Raw genomic sequence first — 15415 nt, forward strand, 5'->3', positions numbered from 1 at the left:
GCCAAGCACTGGGCTGGGCCTTTTGTGTACATAAATCCAGTCAACAACCTAACAATTGCCAACTGAAAACCACACTGTTATTCTACAAACGTTGTCATGGACAGATAACTGGTAGATAGTGACTGTTTATAAGGATCACATGTGAACAGTTACTTATTTAATACTTAAAAAAAATCAAGCTTGGAATATCTCCATTTCTACAAAGCATAACATTAAACTGGTTACATATTTTGAAACTAATGCAGAGCTTGCATTTGTAAGAATTGTGAGTTTCTATGCATTTATTTGCTTAAAAGAATATTTTGCATTTTGACATTTCCTGACTTAAGCAAAGGTTTAATGATCTTAAGAAGCAGAAGAATGGCTGAGGTGCTGTAAAAATTATGAGAAACCAGAGTACAGATGTGAGACACACTGAGAGATTAAATATACCAAGTGACTGAAATGAAATACAATGAGGATGAACAAAGAACACTGAAGACAGAGAAGAATGACTGGGAAGGAAAAGAAGACAGAAATGCCATAGGAGTGAACAGAGACAGATACTGGATGTGAGTGAGAAAACATCACATCACATGGGTCAGCTTCCTAGGAAATTTGTTACAGATCTGAGAACCACAATAAGAAATTGGCACCGAGGAGTGAAGCCCACCAAGCATATAGTTATTGATAACTGTTTCCCTGAATCTTCTAAGTAAGCCTCAGGGCAGCATCGGTATAAAAGAAAATTGAGGATCAAGATTAAATAACCTGCTCAGATTCACACAGAGAGTAAGCAGCAGAAATGAGTGTCAAGCCAAGGACTGTCAAGTCCAGGGCTACCTGCTCACATTCAGCACTCAGCAGTGGGTGGCTTTTCTGACCAAAGGCTTCAGGGAGAATAGGACCCCAAGGGACAGAGGTTATAAATCACAGTTCCCAACTCTAAGTCAGGGTGGTAGTGGCGAATGTCCTGCACTTGTGTTTCACAACCACTGTCTCCAGAATTGCCTTTCCCAAAGAAGGAATATAGGAACCTGTGTTTGTGTAGCTAGCATGATCAGTGGGACTTCAGCTTTAAAATTAACTCTCCACAGCCTGTGACTTGAGCAATGACACATAAGCTAGCAAGAAGTCCTTTGCCACTATTCGTACTCCCACCACTGTTCACTTTGTGCCCAGACACTGAGTGTAAATCTGTTTCTGAGAACTCACACCAGAGTCTGTCCATGACAGGTCAGAGAATCGAAGCAAAATCCTAGGGTAAAGTTTTAGGGGACGTCAGTGATCCTGGAGGCTGGGAGCTCGTTTTGGAAGCCAATTGGTTAGCCAATCTTACCTTTCCTACCCTGATTTCAATCTCCTATCCCAGCCTTCCTTCTGGGAATCAGGACCACCCAAACTGAGCAAACAGTCTTTTATGGGACCCGGAGCAAACAGTCCCTGCTGCAGCCCAACCCTGGCTGCCTGTGCCATCCCGGCCATCTGTGCAGCCTCACCAACCCCCAGCCTCTCTCCACCATTGCCTCCCGCCCCTTCCTGCCTACTCAGATCCTAGCAATCCAACTCGCACTAAATCGTCAGTTATGAACTCTGTGTCCCATTATTATATATAGATTGTGTCTCCCAGGCATTGGAGAGAGAGAAGTGACTGAGTCAAAACGAAACAAAGATTAAACCAACAAATTAGCCAACAAGCAAAAATAAGTTAAAAAAACCAAACATTTAAAGACATATCATTGGCTATCATAACACCAAAGGAAAGCCTTCTTCTATAAAAGAACCTCTCCCACTTCTCTTTATACGCTTGTTTGGCTTGTTTTTCTTCAAAGGACTTGCTAAAGCACCGGACATGTTGGATGCTTATTTGTAGTTTATTGTCTTCCTCCACCCTCTGCAGATTGCAAGTTCTAAGGGAGCAGGGACTTTTATCTCAGACACCTGTAACAGTGCCAGGGACACAGTGAGGACTTAATACATTCATTGTGGTTGGAAAGGCACCTGCTGCACCCGTTTCTGCTGTTTATGTTCAAGGCCACCCCTGAGGTTCACTTAACTCATAAAGTGTATGAAAAAATATCTTTGTGCTGAACCCAGGCTGCCTCAGGGGTACGTACTATTCTCCCTCTTCCCATCCCCCACCACGTACAATGGGTGACCATCACGTTTTCATCCTGTTCACATTACTTTTCATAGTTTCATAGTCCCACATTAGTTTCACATTAGTTGACTGTCAACTGAAGAAAAACACACAACCTGGAAGTTGCAAGTTAAGTTTGATTTGAGGACCTTACTGAGAACCACAGCCTGGGAGAGAACCCCTCTGATAGCTCTGAGGAACTGCTCCAAAGAGGTAAGGGAAGACCCAGGATGTATAGGAGTTTTTGCTGGGGAAAAAAAAAAATGTAGTTAAACAGCAAAAGATTACTGCTAATCACAAAAACCAGACATCTCAAGTTAATGATTTTAGTGCTTTTCTGTGTATGGGAAGATGCAAGAGTCTGGACTCATTGAAATTACTCCATAGAATGTTTCCCATTTTTCTCCATCCTTAATTCCTCCCAGGGCACACCTTCAAGGGGGCTGGGGCAGCTGCAGTGGCTGATGGCTTGATAGCAGTAACATTCTTTGTTTCCTGGAATCACAGGCAACATTCCCTTTCCACGTGACCTAGCACTCAGTTGGGCTCTGAACTATTGGAACATAGGACAATCTAATTTTGACTAAAGAAAGAAACAAGAAGACTTATAACCAATATTTATTGGGTGCTTATTCTGCTAAGTCTATGAGCTTATTATTTAGTTTAACCCACACAACAAACCCATGCAGTAAGTACTACTATTATCCCCATTTTGCAGTTCAGGAAACTGAGGATGAGTGAAGTAATGAACCTAAGGTCACACGGTTTGTAAGTAACAGCAGCTGGATCTGTCAACAGGGGAAGTCTGCTCCTAAGGAAGAAAGGAGGAAAACAGAGAGAAAGGAAACGGGATGGGGACCGTACCTGTGTTTTGCTGAACCATCATAGTTGTATCTAAGAAATCTTCAGGTTTGTAAAAGATGGATTTTTAAAAACTATCATTTCAGTGTGAAAAAATGAGTTTGGGGCTAGAGAGTTTCTGAGTTGCAATAAGGAAGTTAATGTTAATTTCTGCAGTTAAAAAGGCTTTCAGTTCAGAAGTGTATAGTCATGAGGTTTAAGCGTTGCTGAACAAACCCAGAGCAAGAGCTAACGGCCATTCTTTCCCCACCACTGCCAGCTGTGTCACTAGCACAGGCTCCCTAGGAATCTTTATCTCTCAGTTTCCCTCCGCTTAATAAAAAGAGTGCAAAGCCCAAACGGAGAGGCTCTGTTGCTCTGGCTACAGCTCTTTTTTCTTTTTAAACTGCAATCTGCTAATAACCAACAGAGGTCTGCAGATGCAAATCAAATTTCTTAACCAATCAATTGTGTTCTCATCAATGGGAGTAGAGGAAATAATTGAACTTGGCATGTGCCAAGCTCAACATGAGGGCTCTGGCATCTGAGGGCCGAGATGTAAGTTGCCACGTCTGTGGAAGCCTGTCGAGGAAGGAGGGGGATGGGAGGGAAGAAAGAGGTATGAATGGGTGATCAATGGAAGCAAAAGACAAATGACCTGCTTCCCAACTTTGCCCAGGGCTCTTTGTGATGATCCTGAGTGAAGTCACTTTCTAGTTTGGGAGAAGCCACTGTTCCACAGGGTGGCTGGACTTTGTGAGATGAGAGGAAAGAATGTCATGCTTTCTCTGTCCTTCTGGTGTGGGTGGGTGGCTCCTAGTACAGTTCAGGACAGGAGTCTTTATCCTGTTCTTAGCAGTGATTTTTTTTTTTCATATTCAATTTTGAAAGGTTACTTTCCATTTACAGTTATTACAAAATGTTGGCTGCATTCCTCATGCTGTACAACACATCCGTGAGCCTGTCTTACACCTAACAGTTTGTACCTCCCACTCCCGCACTCCTATATTGCCCCCACCACCACTGGTAACCACCAGTTTGTTCTCTGTATCTATGAGTCTGCTTCTTTTTCGTTACATTCACTAGTTTGTTGTATTTTTTAGACTCCACATATAAGTGATATTATACAGTATTTGTCTTTGTCTGACTTACTTCACTTAGTATAATGCCCTCCAAGTCCATCTGTGTTGCTGCAAATGGCAACATTTCATTCTTTTTTTATGGCTGAGTAGTATTCCATTGCGTATACATACTACATCTTCTTTATCCATTCACCTGTTGATGGACATTTAGGTTGTTTCCATATCTCGGCAGTTGTAAATAATGCTACTGTTAACATTGGAGTGCATGTATCTTTTTCAATTAGTGTTTTTGTTTTTTTCCACTATATACCCAGGAGTGGAATTGCTGGATCATATGGTAGCTCTATTTCTAGTTTTTTGAGAAATTTCCATACCATTTTCCACAGCAGTTGCACCAGTTTACATTCCCACAAACAGTATAAGAGGGTTCCCTTTTCTCCACATCTTTCCCAACATTTGTTATTTGTAGTCTTTTTGATGACAGCCATTCTGACAGGTGTGAGGTGATATCTCATTGTGGTTTTGATTTCATTTCCCTGATGATTAGCAATGTTGAGCATCTTTTCCTGTGCCTGTTGATCGTCTGTGTTTCCTCTTTGGAAAGGTCTATTCAGTTCTTCTATCCATTTTTAAATTGAGTTGTTTGTTTTTTTTAATGTTGAGTTGTATGAGCTGTTTATATATGTTGCGTATTAATCCCTTATTGGCCATGTCATTTGCAAATATTTTCTCCCATTCTGTAGATTGTCTTTTTGTTTTGTTGATGGTTTCCTTTGCTGTGCAAAGCTTTTAAGTTTAATTAGGTCCCATTTGTCCTGATTGTCACAAAACTCCCTTCAAACCTCTTATCTAAAATATTTTAAATTTGAAAATGATATGTTTTGAAGACCTGTGATAAGGGAATGGGCTCTTGTCCCTGCTCTGGCTTAATTTGTGGCCATGGGTAAGTCATTTAACTACCCTGGTCTTGTTTCTACACCTATAAATGAGACGATTGCCATTTTATCATTCCATGTACTTGGTAATTACTTCCAAGACAAGCAAATGCCAGCCAATAACTAGAAAGTATATAGGAGATGTGCACTTCAATGATAAGTCACACTGAAGAGTATTATCTTGAACATAATTAAATCTTTATTTATTGCATTTTTAATAATGAATTGGGCACTATATCTCCAGTAACTACTGCTAAATTTAGCAGTTTCATTTTCAAATGTACCAATCAAAATCAACATTACCTCATAAAATGTCATTAGAGGAATAACACTTCTGCAGAGTATTTTTTAAAAAACACATCATTGAATAATAAAACTTGCAGAAAACTTGTATTGTACAATGTTTCACATAAACTTAGGTAATGATAGACCACAGTTTTCAAATGTGTTCCACAGAATTCTCTGACTTGCTTGAAAGTAAACTCAGGCAAAAGCTGGACTGAAGATTTGTGATTTGCAACTCCTCTCATCCATTCATTATTCATTCATTTCACAAAGTATTAGCGGTGCTTACTCTGAGCTTGGTGTGGTGCGAAAGGCAGGTGCAAGACGCGGGCATAGGGCCTCCTCTCCTTAACTTAGTCTGATGGGGGAGGCAGGTAAATGATCACTCTAATGAATTACAGACTGACATGTTTCCAAAGGCAAGGAAACCAGTACTGTGAAAACTTTTAGACTGGGGACAGGGAAGATGTTCCTGAAGAATTTTAACTGCTGTGACAGTTCTGAGGAGCTGTGAAGGAAGAGCAGGAGGTTAGCTGGTGTGTGGGAGTGCTGGAGGGGAGTGGATGGTTGGTGGGTGGCAAGTATTTCAGACAAACAATCTCAGGAACATTTGAGAGTCCCAGAGCAAAATGAAAATGTGAGGCCCCTTCTTCAAAACTATTAAGAATTTCAAGACAGTGAGAGCAGAGCATTAAAATGAGGCTGGGACCCTGCAAGACTGCACAGGTCACATGCCCCAAAGCCAGTCCCGGTCCTCCCCATGGAAGAGAGTGTGATGCTCAGGAGTCAGGAGGAAGTGAGAGGTCAGCGTGGTTGGAGCAGAGCCCCGGGTAAGTGGTGTGAGGTGGAGCTGGAGGTCAGGTTCCTGTGAGCACTGTGTCAGTGACTACGCCTCCAGGCTCTAAAAAACAATGCCCACGATGTTGTTACCACCTCAGTAACATAGGTAGTGATTTCACTTTTATTTACACACTTATATTAATTTGCATTGGTCATCCTGAGTTTGGTGTCACCTAGATTAATCTAAAAATGAAACCAGGGCTACAGAAATCGTTCACGTTGGAAAAGCTTGGACTCTGGTCTTCCTGCTTTCTTGGTGCCAAGTGCCCAGGATGATTGGTTCCCTAGATCTTTGCCAAATAAGCATGTTCCCATGGAGGTCACAGGAGCGACCCTGAACTTGTACCCTCCTATGGAAACATGCATGGTTGAATTGCTGCGGGGAGCTGTATCCGGCTTTTAAATTTAAAAGAATAAGGAAAATTTATTATTTATAGTATCACCCAAGTTCAAATCCTGGCTTTCCCATATACCAGTGTGCGCCCTTAGTCAAGATAATTGTTTAGTTGTTTGTTAAAATGTAAACTTGTTTTTAAAATAAAGTAATATAAAACCAAACCAAAATAAAAATAAATAAAATTGATAGGATGAACAAAGAACATGCAAACAATGAAAATCAGAAAATTAAGAGAAGTTGAGTTTATGTAAATAAATAAATACATATGCATATTCAAAAATTCTGACAATAGCCTCTGGTGAATCTCTTCAGCGATTTTCTAGGCATATACAACTTATTTTCCTATTTTTAACAAAAATGGACTATATTATACATAATGTTCTTTTTACCTTTATTAATATTTCTTGAAAAACTATGATTTTTATGGGCTTCCTAGTATTTCATTTGTATGGATATACCATATTTATTGAAACAGTCATATTCGCAAGGATATAGGTTACTTTCTGTTCAGGGTTATTACAGAACAATGCTTTACTTTTTTTTTTTTTGCTCACTTCTACAGGTCTGATAGCAGAATATATTCTTAGAAGTAGAGCTGCTAGGTTCAAGGTTATGGTCATTTCTAATTTTGGTAACTATTACCAAATCAGCCAACTTATGTAAATGAGCCTTGATTTCTTCATGTCTATAAATAGTGGACAACAATGACTCTCAAAGATTTCTTATAAGGATTAAATGAGAGTAAGGCATGTAAAAGACTTACTTAGACTACTATTTAAGAATATTATGATGACTATAGCTTTAGCCATGAGCTCAGCAAAGATAAAAATTCACAGAGAACTCTGTAGTACCATATGCATTCTAAACCCCATTGTTGATGGAACCAGTGAAATCTCTGAAGGTCAAATAGAACATTTTCGAGGGGACACAATTTGACATTAAATACCGCTTTCTTGGGCCAATGTTGATTTTTGATAGCTGCCTCTTTTAACATACATATATATACCTGATGATAAAAACAAAATGTATTATATTAAATATATCCATCAATATATGTCTACCAGTCATGTCTTTTGTACTTGAGTGAAAATCTTGCTGCTCAGTTTAAGTCATTTATTTATCAATAAAGCCCATACATCCAACTCTGAAGAAACACCTTTTGACAAGAAAATGTAAAATTTTAGACTTCACATATCCACTTCAGGAAACCTATTGTGTCTCCCTCAAACCCCTGGGGTCTTGAGACGTTTTTAAATTGATCAAGAGTCCAGAAGGAGGTTAATGGGACGCCTCAGAACGAAATCCCCAAGCGTCTGGGCCCAGAAGCTCCAGCCAGGATCACAGCCTGTGGTGACACTCCAGGCTGGAAGCACAACTTCCTTGAAGGGCCAGTCGGACCTGGAAGCCATTGCTCCGCGCCGTGCTGGCTGTTTACTGAACACTCATTCCACTCAGCCCCGAGCACCGCCGCCCCCACAGCAGTCCCGAGGCGGGACACAGATCCCGTCGGTGCCCCGTGCCCCGTGCCCCGCCGGGAGACGCAGACTTCTGGTCGCACCCTGGGGCATCTCGAACCGAAACTTTAGCCGCGGTAGACGGCCGGGGGGCGGACAGGACTCGGCTCTGCGGGCAGGCGCGCCCCCCAAAGAGTGTCCCCTCTCCCCTTCACCGTCGCCCGTGGGCGAGGTCCCTGACCCGGCGGCGACTCGGGCCCCGGCCGCCACTCGGGGACGCGGCCCCGAGCGGTGGAACAAAGGGCGCCCAGCGGCTGCGGCGGCGGGGCCCGGGGCGGAGGCTCCGGGCGGGGGCGGAAAGTGGGAGAGGAGGCCGGGCCGGCCGAGGGCACCGGGCGCGCTTCCGCCGGCCGCGCCGCGCACGCCGCGGTAAATGGGAGGCTCGGCCGGCAGGGGCGGGGGCCGCGCAGCCGGGGAGTTTCAGGAACTGGAGGAGCGGGCGGCGGCTGGAGTCGACCAGAGCCGAGATTCGGGGCCCAGGCGGAGCCGCAGTCGCCGCCGCCGTCGCCGCCGCGCCGGGGCCCAGCCATAGCCGCCACCGCCACCGCCCTCGCCCTCACCCGGACGCCTCGGGCCGACAGCCGCGGCGTGGGAGAGGAGCCGGCCGTCCCGGGCCGGGGGACCGGCAGCCATGGCCACCAAGGTGAGGGGTGCGCGGCGCAGGCCCGGCCGGCCGCTCGGCCCTGCGGCGGCGCGGGGAGGGTCTGGGCCGGGGGTGCGGGCGGCTGCGCCGCTGGGGAGGCCGAGGGGTCGCGCCGGGGCCCATCCAGCCCCCGCCCGGCTCGGTCACGCGAAGAGGGTGGGCGGCCGGGGGCTCGGGCGCTCGGGGCTCGGCTGGAGGTGCGGGAGGGTCTTGGGGCGGGACCCCGGCCGCTAGCGGCGCCGTCTGCAAAGTTTGCGCCTGAGCGTGGGCCGCGGCCGGGCCGGGCCGGAGGGAGGGAAAGTTCCCGCAGCCCCGGCGCCCGCTCCGAGGAGCCGCCGGACCGCCGGGAGCCCCGACTGTCCCGAGTGGCGTCCACTCCCCGCAGCCCCGCGCGTCCGGCCGCCGCGGGGAGCAGCGTCCCCTCCCTCCGCCAGAGGGTGGGACCCCAGCGCCGCGGGCCGCTGTCGGGGGCCCGACCCCCGCTGGAGAGGGTTGGGAATTTGAAATCCAGGCCGGTGAGCGAGGGCTCCCGGGGATGGAAAACGCCACTTGGACGCCCCGCGCTTCCACTTCTTTCAGTTTTCTGGGGTTTTTCCTTTTGTTTTGTTGCCTTTTCAGTTTGAATGTTATTTCCAGCATAAATAAAATACAGAGAGGGAAATGACTAGGCTTTCAGTTACGTGTTTTCTTGAAAAAAGGTCCAGGCCCGAATTACGTGGTGGAACTTTGACTCGCGCTTGGTAATTGGCCAGCAGTGGTGGCTTGCTTATTTCACAGTATTGCTGGTGGAATTAGCGGTCACCTTCTGCTACCTGAGTCTGCGGGAGCCACCCTCCCCCGCTCCCTTTGCTGGGGCGTTTTCTTTAGTTCTTGATGTAAACTAGTAATGAGAAAGCCAGGCCCGCAGAATGGGGACTAGAGATAGGGGACACCACCCCCCACAAGCCCCCACCCCCCCCGGAGCCAGTGATACGGTTTGAGTAGACTTTTTAATTTGATTGACTTTTGCAGATAGTTTTTATAATATCCTTTTTATACATATCAGGCCATTATTCCATATATATATGTATTTGAAAGCTCAAAGCTTCTCTTGGGTTGGTGAAAACCTTAAAATGTTTCTGTTGTTGGGTTTTGGGTAGAGAAAGAACTTAAAACTGGTAAGAAATTTCAAATACCTTTGAAAGGTCACGTCGCTGTCATTTCAGTCTGTTGAATTTTGTGCTCTGTATCTGTTCTAGGTGCAGTGTTTATTTAAAAAAAAAACCGATGGAGATTCTTGTCCAGGGAACCTGTTGTCTGCTGTTACTTAAATAATTACCTTCTTGTTAATCTATTATTGGCTCCACTCTTCCTTGGTTTTATTAGATGGGCTAGAACTTTGCTACCTTTTTAAACATATATCATTTTGTATTGAAATTTGTGAAAACAAAACTTGAGCGAAAGGATTTCTAAGGAAATTTGATTTTGAGGTTTGTTGCCAAACGTTCCAGAAATTACCTATTATATGTCCTATTTTACACTCACCTTTCAGTCTTAAAAAGCTGTTGTGGTAGATACCTATGCAGTGAGATCAGTGTTGTTTTGTACCCTGATCTGTTGACACATTTTACATATACCGTCTTTTAAGTGGGGCCAACTTAGCAAGTAGTGCTAGTATACATAATGAAAATTTTATTTAGTACTTAAACATGAACTTAGTTTTTCCATAAAATTAAAAAGAAGAATGTGGTTCTCGTACTAAACATGAATTGCATATGTTCTCACTAAGCACAAGCCCTTAAAGCGTATGTAAGCACTTCCTGCTTTATCATCTGCATTCCTCTGAAGGCAGATTGCAGTAATTCTGAGTCTTGGTTTCTTTCACCTCTCTAATCACTATTCCACATGGTACTCCTTTCCATGTTTACATTGTGACAGACCACTTCCAGTTTTTAAAAAAGGAAGAGCAGAGAGGCACTTATTAAAAAAGGACCCTTCCTCAGTTCTTTGGTTTTCCTACTTCCTGTTGATTCTTGTATCAAGCCAAGGTCTTCTGTTTTAATTGTTCCCAGAGGGTATATTTGTCTCTGTTCCTCTCACCCTGCCTGCCCTTACCAACGTCTGGGTAGTTTGGGGTTTTTTCTTCCCCTTCATTAGTTGAGTAGGTACTTCTAGCAAGAGGGAATATACTTTTAGTAAGTGATAACATCTAACTTTTTATAAAATTGAAGATTCATATAACACTCAGGCTCCTGCTTGCTACAAGCATTAAGCAATGAGAAATAAATACAATATCTGGATGTTTTAGGTCATGTTGGGTTTCCCTTTGAATTTACCAGAGGATGGCTTCAGTTCTCTTCAGATATAATTTTCTTATGTATTGTTCTTACATATTTTCTTGAAGATGGAGTTATCTTTGAACTGTCTTTAAAAAAAAAGCTACACTGGTATATTCACAATAGAAGGAAATTCTAGAAGAAAAACTTGGATTCAGCAGTTCTTTACTGTCAAAGAAAATTAATCTAACTACACAATTTAAAGAAATTATCTGTTCTTTGCTTCCAGTCATTACTCAGGAGAATGCTGAATTCACTTGTGAGTGCATGCATCACTCAGTCCCAATCCTATCTCACTTACTAAATACAACAAAAGGCTAGAGTGTGTAGAGTACTGACTTCCACTAGAAACCTCATAAAGTTATGTTTTGACACAGTCATATGGTGAATTTAGGAGTAAATCAAGTTTTATTTATTAAGTCTTGGGAAAGGAATTCTCCCCCCCAGATATATCAAAAGGAACATGAAGAGAATAGTCACTGGAAGTTAATCCATAGCTATGTAATTTCCCTGTAATTTCCATGTCACTGTTAACCTTTGGTAGCTAATGTGTATCCTTTTGTGCTCACATGGTCACTTTTAGGAGTAATCATTAGAACAGGATTCTAGGATGCTTTTTTTTCTTTTAAACTTTTCTTTCCAACCCCAGTATCTAAAGTTACACACTTGTGTTAGAGTCATTGGTTGAATTAAGTGAATGTGGAATGAAATTACTGGTAGGAAACGAGTGAGTTACTCAGGACTGTTCCATGATATACATTAGTGAGAAGAGTTTAGAAGCATACTTTGTAGTCTCTCCTGAGCACAAACCTCTTTATTGAAAAGGCTTATTGAAGAAAAGAATAGAAATATCTTTCTGGAGGGCTTTAAAGATTAAGTTGTTTTTTAGACTTACAGACACAGAAAACAAACTTATGGTTACCAGGGGGGAAAGAGGTGAGAAGGGATAAACTGGGAGTTCAAGGTTTGCAGATACTGACTGGTATATATAAAACAGATAAACAAGTTTATACTGTATAGCACAGAGAACTATATTTGATATCTTGTAGAAGCTTATGGTGATAAAGAATACGAAAACGAGTATATGTATGTTCACTTATGACTGAAGTATTGTGCTGTACACCAGAAATTGACACAACATTGTAAACTGACTATACTTCAATTAAAAAATAGTAAAAAAATAAAAAAAAAAGAAAGATTCAGTAGTTTAGTTGTTTTTGATAGGTTTTTTCCCCAAAGTATGGAAAATGCTAACTGTTCAATTTTGTATGACAGTAATATTTTTTAAAGTGTTTTCATAAATAGAATATCTAGACAGTATTTGTACAGTCACAGAAAAATTCTATGACAGTAGGAAGGTCAGCCAATTTCTTATTAAAGAAGGGATAGATGAGAAAGCATAACAATTTTGCAAACATTTCTACTGTGCCCTGCTTTTATATTGACCATCTAAAAATTTAATTACAGTTTTACTCTGATTGCTCACCAGAAACTTTAAACTTTGCATATGCTGTTCCTTTCTTTTTTGGAAAGCTGTTCTCTAGCTTCTTCCCCTAGAGCGTTAATTCCTACAGAAAGCCTTCTTTCTTCCCTTCCCCTGTTACAGGGTCACATCAAATGTCCAGACTGCCCCAGACTGCGGTTTTACCTGGGTGTCTAGGACCAGTGCGGTCTCCTTTAGGATGTTGTCAGCCCTAAGAGGCTGGAATTGAATGCGTTTGCTCATCTTTGTATCTTCTGTGGCAGGCACAGATGAGGATCTTGATAAACTGTCATGCTGCGAATGAATGTTGAATTTTCTTGCCTTGGTTCCTCCCTCTCCAGTTTGAAAGAGCAAAAAGATGTTCTAGTGAGATAGTGACTGCTAAAACTATTTATCTCCAACTGTAAGTTTTCTTTCAAGTGTGCATTTTAGTAAACATTTATTTTTAAGTACACATGTAAAATGGAAAATACATATCTACAGCTTAGGTATTAGCAATGTTTTTTTAAAAAAAATTTGATTGAACTAATGATTACATGAGAAATTTGTTCTTATGTTTTAAGGTAATTGGAAGAAACCTCATACTTCTGAAACTTTAAAAGAGTTCTCTCTAACCCATGAGTTGTTAGAGATGTGTTTAATTTCCAAAAGTGTACGGTTTTTCTTTGTATCTTTTTGTTAGTGATTCCAGACTTAATTTCATCATGGTCAGGGAATCTGATTGATACTAATACCATACCTGAAAATTTGTTGAGGCTAACTTTATACATAGCATATAGTCAGTTTTTATAAATGTTCCACCTGTGCATAAACAGAATGTGTGTAGTCCCTAATCAGAGTATGTATGTGTATTTTGTATAGGTCCATACAAACCTATTAACTATGCTGTTCCCATCTGTATCCTTAGTAATTCTACTTGATCTGTTGTATCTAACATCTTTTGTCTACTTGACAGAGATGTTAAAATGGTGGATTTAAAAAATTTCTCAAAGTATAGGATTAGTATTATCTTCTAGGTGAAATGAACATTTTATCATAATGAAGTGACCCTTTTTATAGTGCATTTTTTCTTAAAGATGATTTTGTGTAAACGTTAATGTGGTTTCATTAGCTTTCTTTTGGTAAATATTTGCCTGGTCTGTAAAAGTCTGTGGCTGTATATTACCTTTTCATCTCATCTGGTAATCTTTGTGGCTAGAGGGTTTTGTCTGCTTTTATTTGTGTTTATTGATGTGTTTGGATTTCTGGCCACCATCTTATAGTCTGACTAAGGATTTTTACCCCTTCCTCTTATTTCACTTTTTCCCCCTCAACTTTTCAGAAGGTTAGTTCTTTTTCGGGCAGACTTCAGAGATGTTGTGGGTTTGATTTCAGACCACTGTAAATAAAGTGAATATTGCAATAAAGCAAGTTGCATGAATTTCTTGGTTTCCCAGTGCATTTGAAGGTTATGTTTATACTATACTGTGGTCTATAAATGTGCAATAATAGCATGTCTAAAAAAAAAGGTATATACCTTAATTAAAAAATACTTTATTGCTGAAAGTGTTGTAGTAACATCAAAGATCGCTGATCACAAATCACCGTAATACATATAATGAAACAGTTTGAAATCTTGGTAGAATTACCAAAATGTAACAGAGACATGAAGTGAGCAAATGCTGTTGGAAAAATGGTGTCTGTGGTTGACTCGCTCCACTCAAGGTTGCATACACCTTCAATTTGTAAAAAGCAGTGTCTGTGAAGTACAATAATGCAAAGCAAATAAAAGGAGGTATGCCTGTTTGTCACTTTTTTCAGTGGTCATCAGAAGCATAAATGTTACTGTTTCTAAAATTACTCAATATCACTACCCTCCTCCTGAGACCTTAAGATACTTAACTGCAGTCATTTCTGCCAACATAGTCAGTTACTGACCAGTATTATAATTGTCTTTTCTACCACAAATTTAACATTATTTTTGGTTTTTTATACAGTTAATATTTATTTAGATTTTTTAACCACTTTTTAAATTGAAGTATAGTTAATTTACAATAATATGTTAGTTTCAGGCGTACAATCACAACAAAGTCATTCAGTTATACATCTATGTATCTATTCTTTTTCAGATTCTTTTCCATTATAGGTTATTACAAGATTAAATATAATTCTCAGTGTCATACAATAGGCCCCTGTTGTTTATCTATTTTGTATAGTAGTATATATATATATATATTAATCCCAAACTCCTAATGTATTCCCCCCCATTTCCCACTTTGGTAACCATAAGTTTGTTTTTTATGTCTGTGAGGTGAATCTATTTCTGTTTTGTAAATAAATTAATTTGTACCATTTTTTTTAGATTCCACATATAAGTGATACCATATATTTGTCTTTCTCTGTCTGACTTAGCTATGATAATCTCTAGGTCCATCTATGTTGCTGCAAATGGCATTGTTTCACTTTTTAATGGCTGAGTAATACTCCATTGTATAAATATACCACATCTTTATTCATCTGTTGGTGGACATTTAGGTTGCTTCCATGTCTTGGCTATTGTAAATAGTGCTGCTGTGCGTATTGGGGTGCATGTATCTTTTTGAATTAGAGTTTTCTTCAGATACATGCAGAGTGAGATTGAAGGATCGTATGGTATTTAGATTTAATTAACTTTTACCATTTCTTTGTTACTGCTCTTCTTTACTTTTCAGTTCTTTCTGAAATAATTTTCCTTTTGCCTGTAATGAATCCTTTGGAATTTCCATTAGGGAGGGTTTGTTGTTGGTAAATCTTTTATATGTGAAAATGTATTTTGCCCTATGCTTGAAAGATGGTTTTCTAGGTACAGAGTTCTGTTATTTGTTCTGTTTCCTACCAGCTTTCAAAGTTATTGCTAAGTAGTCAGCTATCTGATAATGATCTGACTCTTCCCTGTGCCTGTTTTTAAGACCTTCTCTGTGTCTTTAGTATTTTGCAGTTTCAC

At 41.2% G+C, this 15415-nt stretch overlaps 1 protein-coding gene across 2 annotated transcripts in view; it reads left to right on the forward strand.

Annotated features, from left to right (window-relative positions):
• Window positions 1-8379: 8379 nt before the first annotated feature.
• The window catches only part of SNX9 (sorting nexin 9), a 95179-nt gene continuing 88143 nt past the window's right edge, over window positions 8380-15415 (forward strand). Inside the window, exon 1 of one of the 2 annotated variants that reach the window (XM_032485251.1) lies at window positions 8380-8655. In XM_032485251.1, the coding sequence (XP_032341142.1) occupies window positions 8644-8655 (12 nt within the window). In that variant the 5' untranslated portion in view covers window positions 8380-8643. The remainder of the gene's footprint in view (window positions 8656-15415) is intronic. The other variant, XM_032485252.1, reaches the window with a different exon arrangement.

Source organism: Camelus ferus, chromosome 8 (assembly GCF_009834535.1).
Source record: "Camelus ferus isolate YT-003-E chromosome 8, BCGSAC_Cfer_1.0, whole genome shotgun sequence".
In the NCBI taxonomy this organism is placed as follows: domain Eukaryota; kingdom Metazoa; phylum Chordata; class Mammalia; order Artiodactyla; family Camelidae; genus Camelus; species Camelus ferus.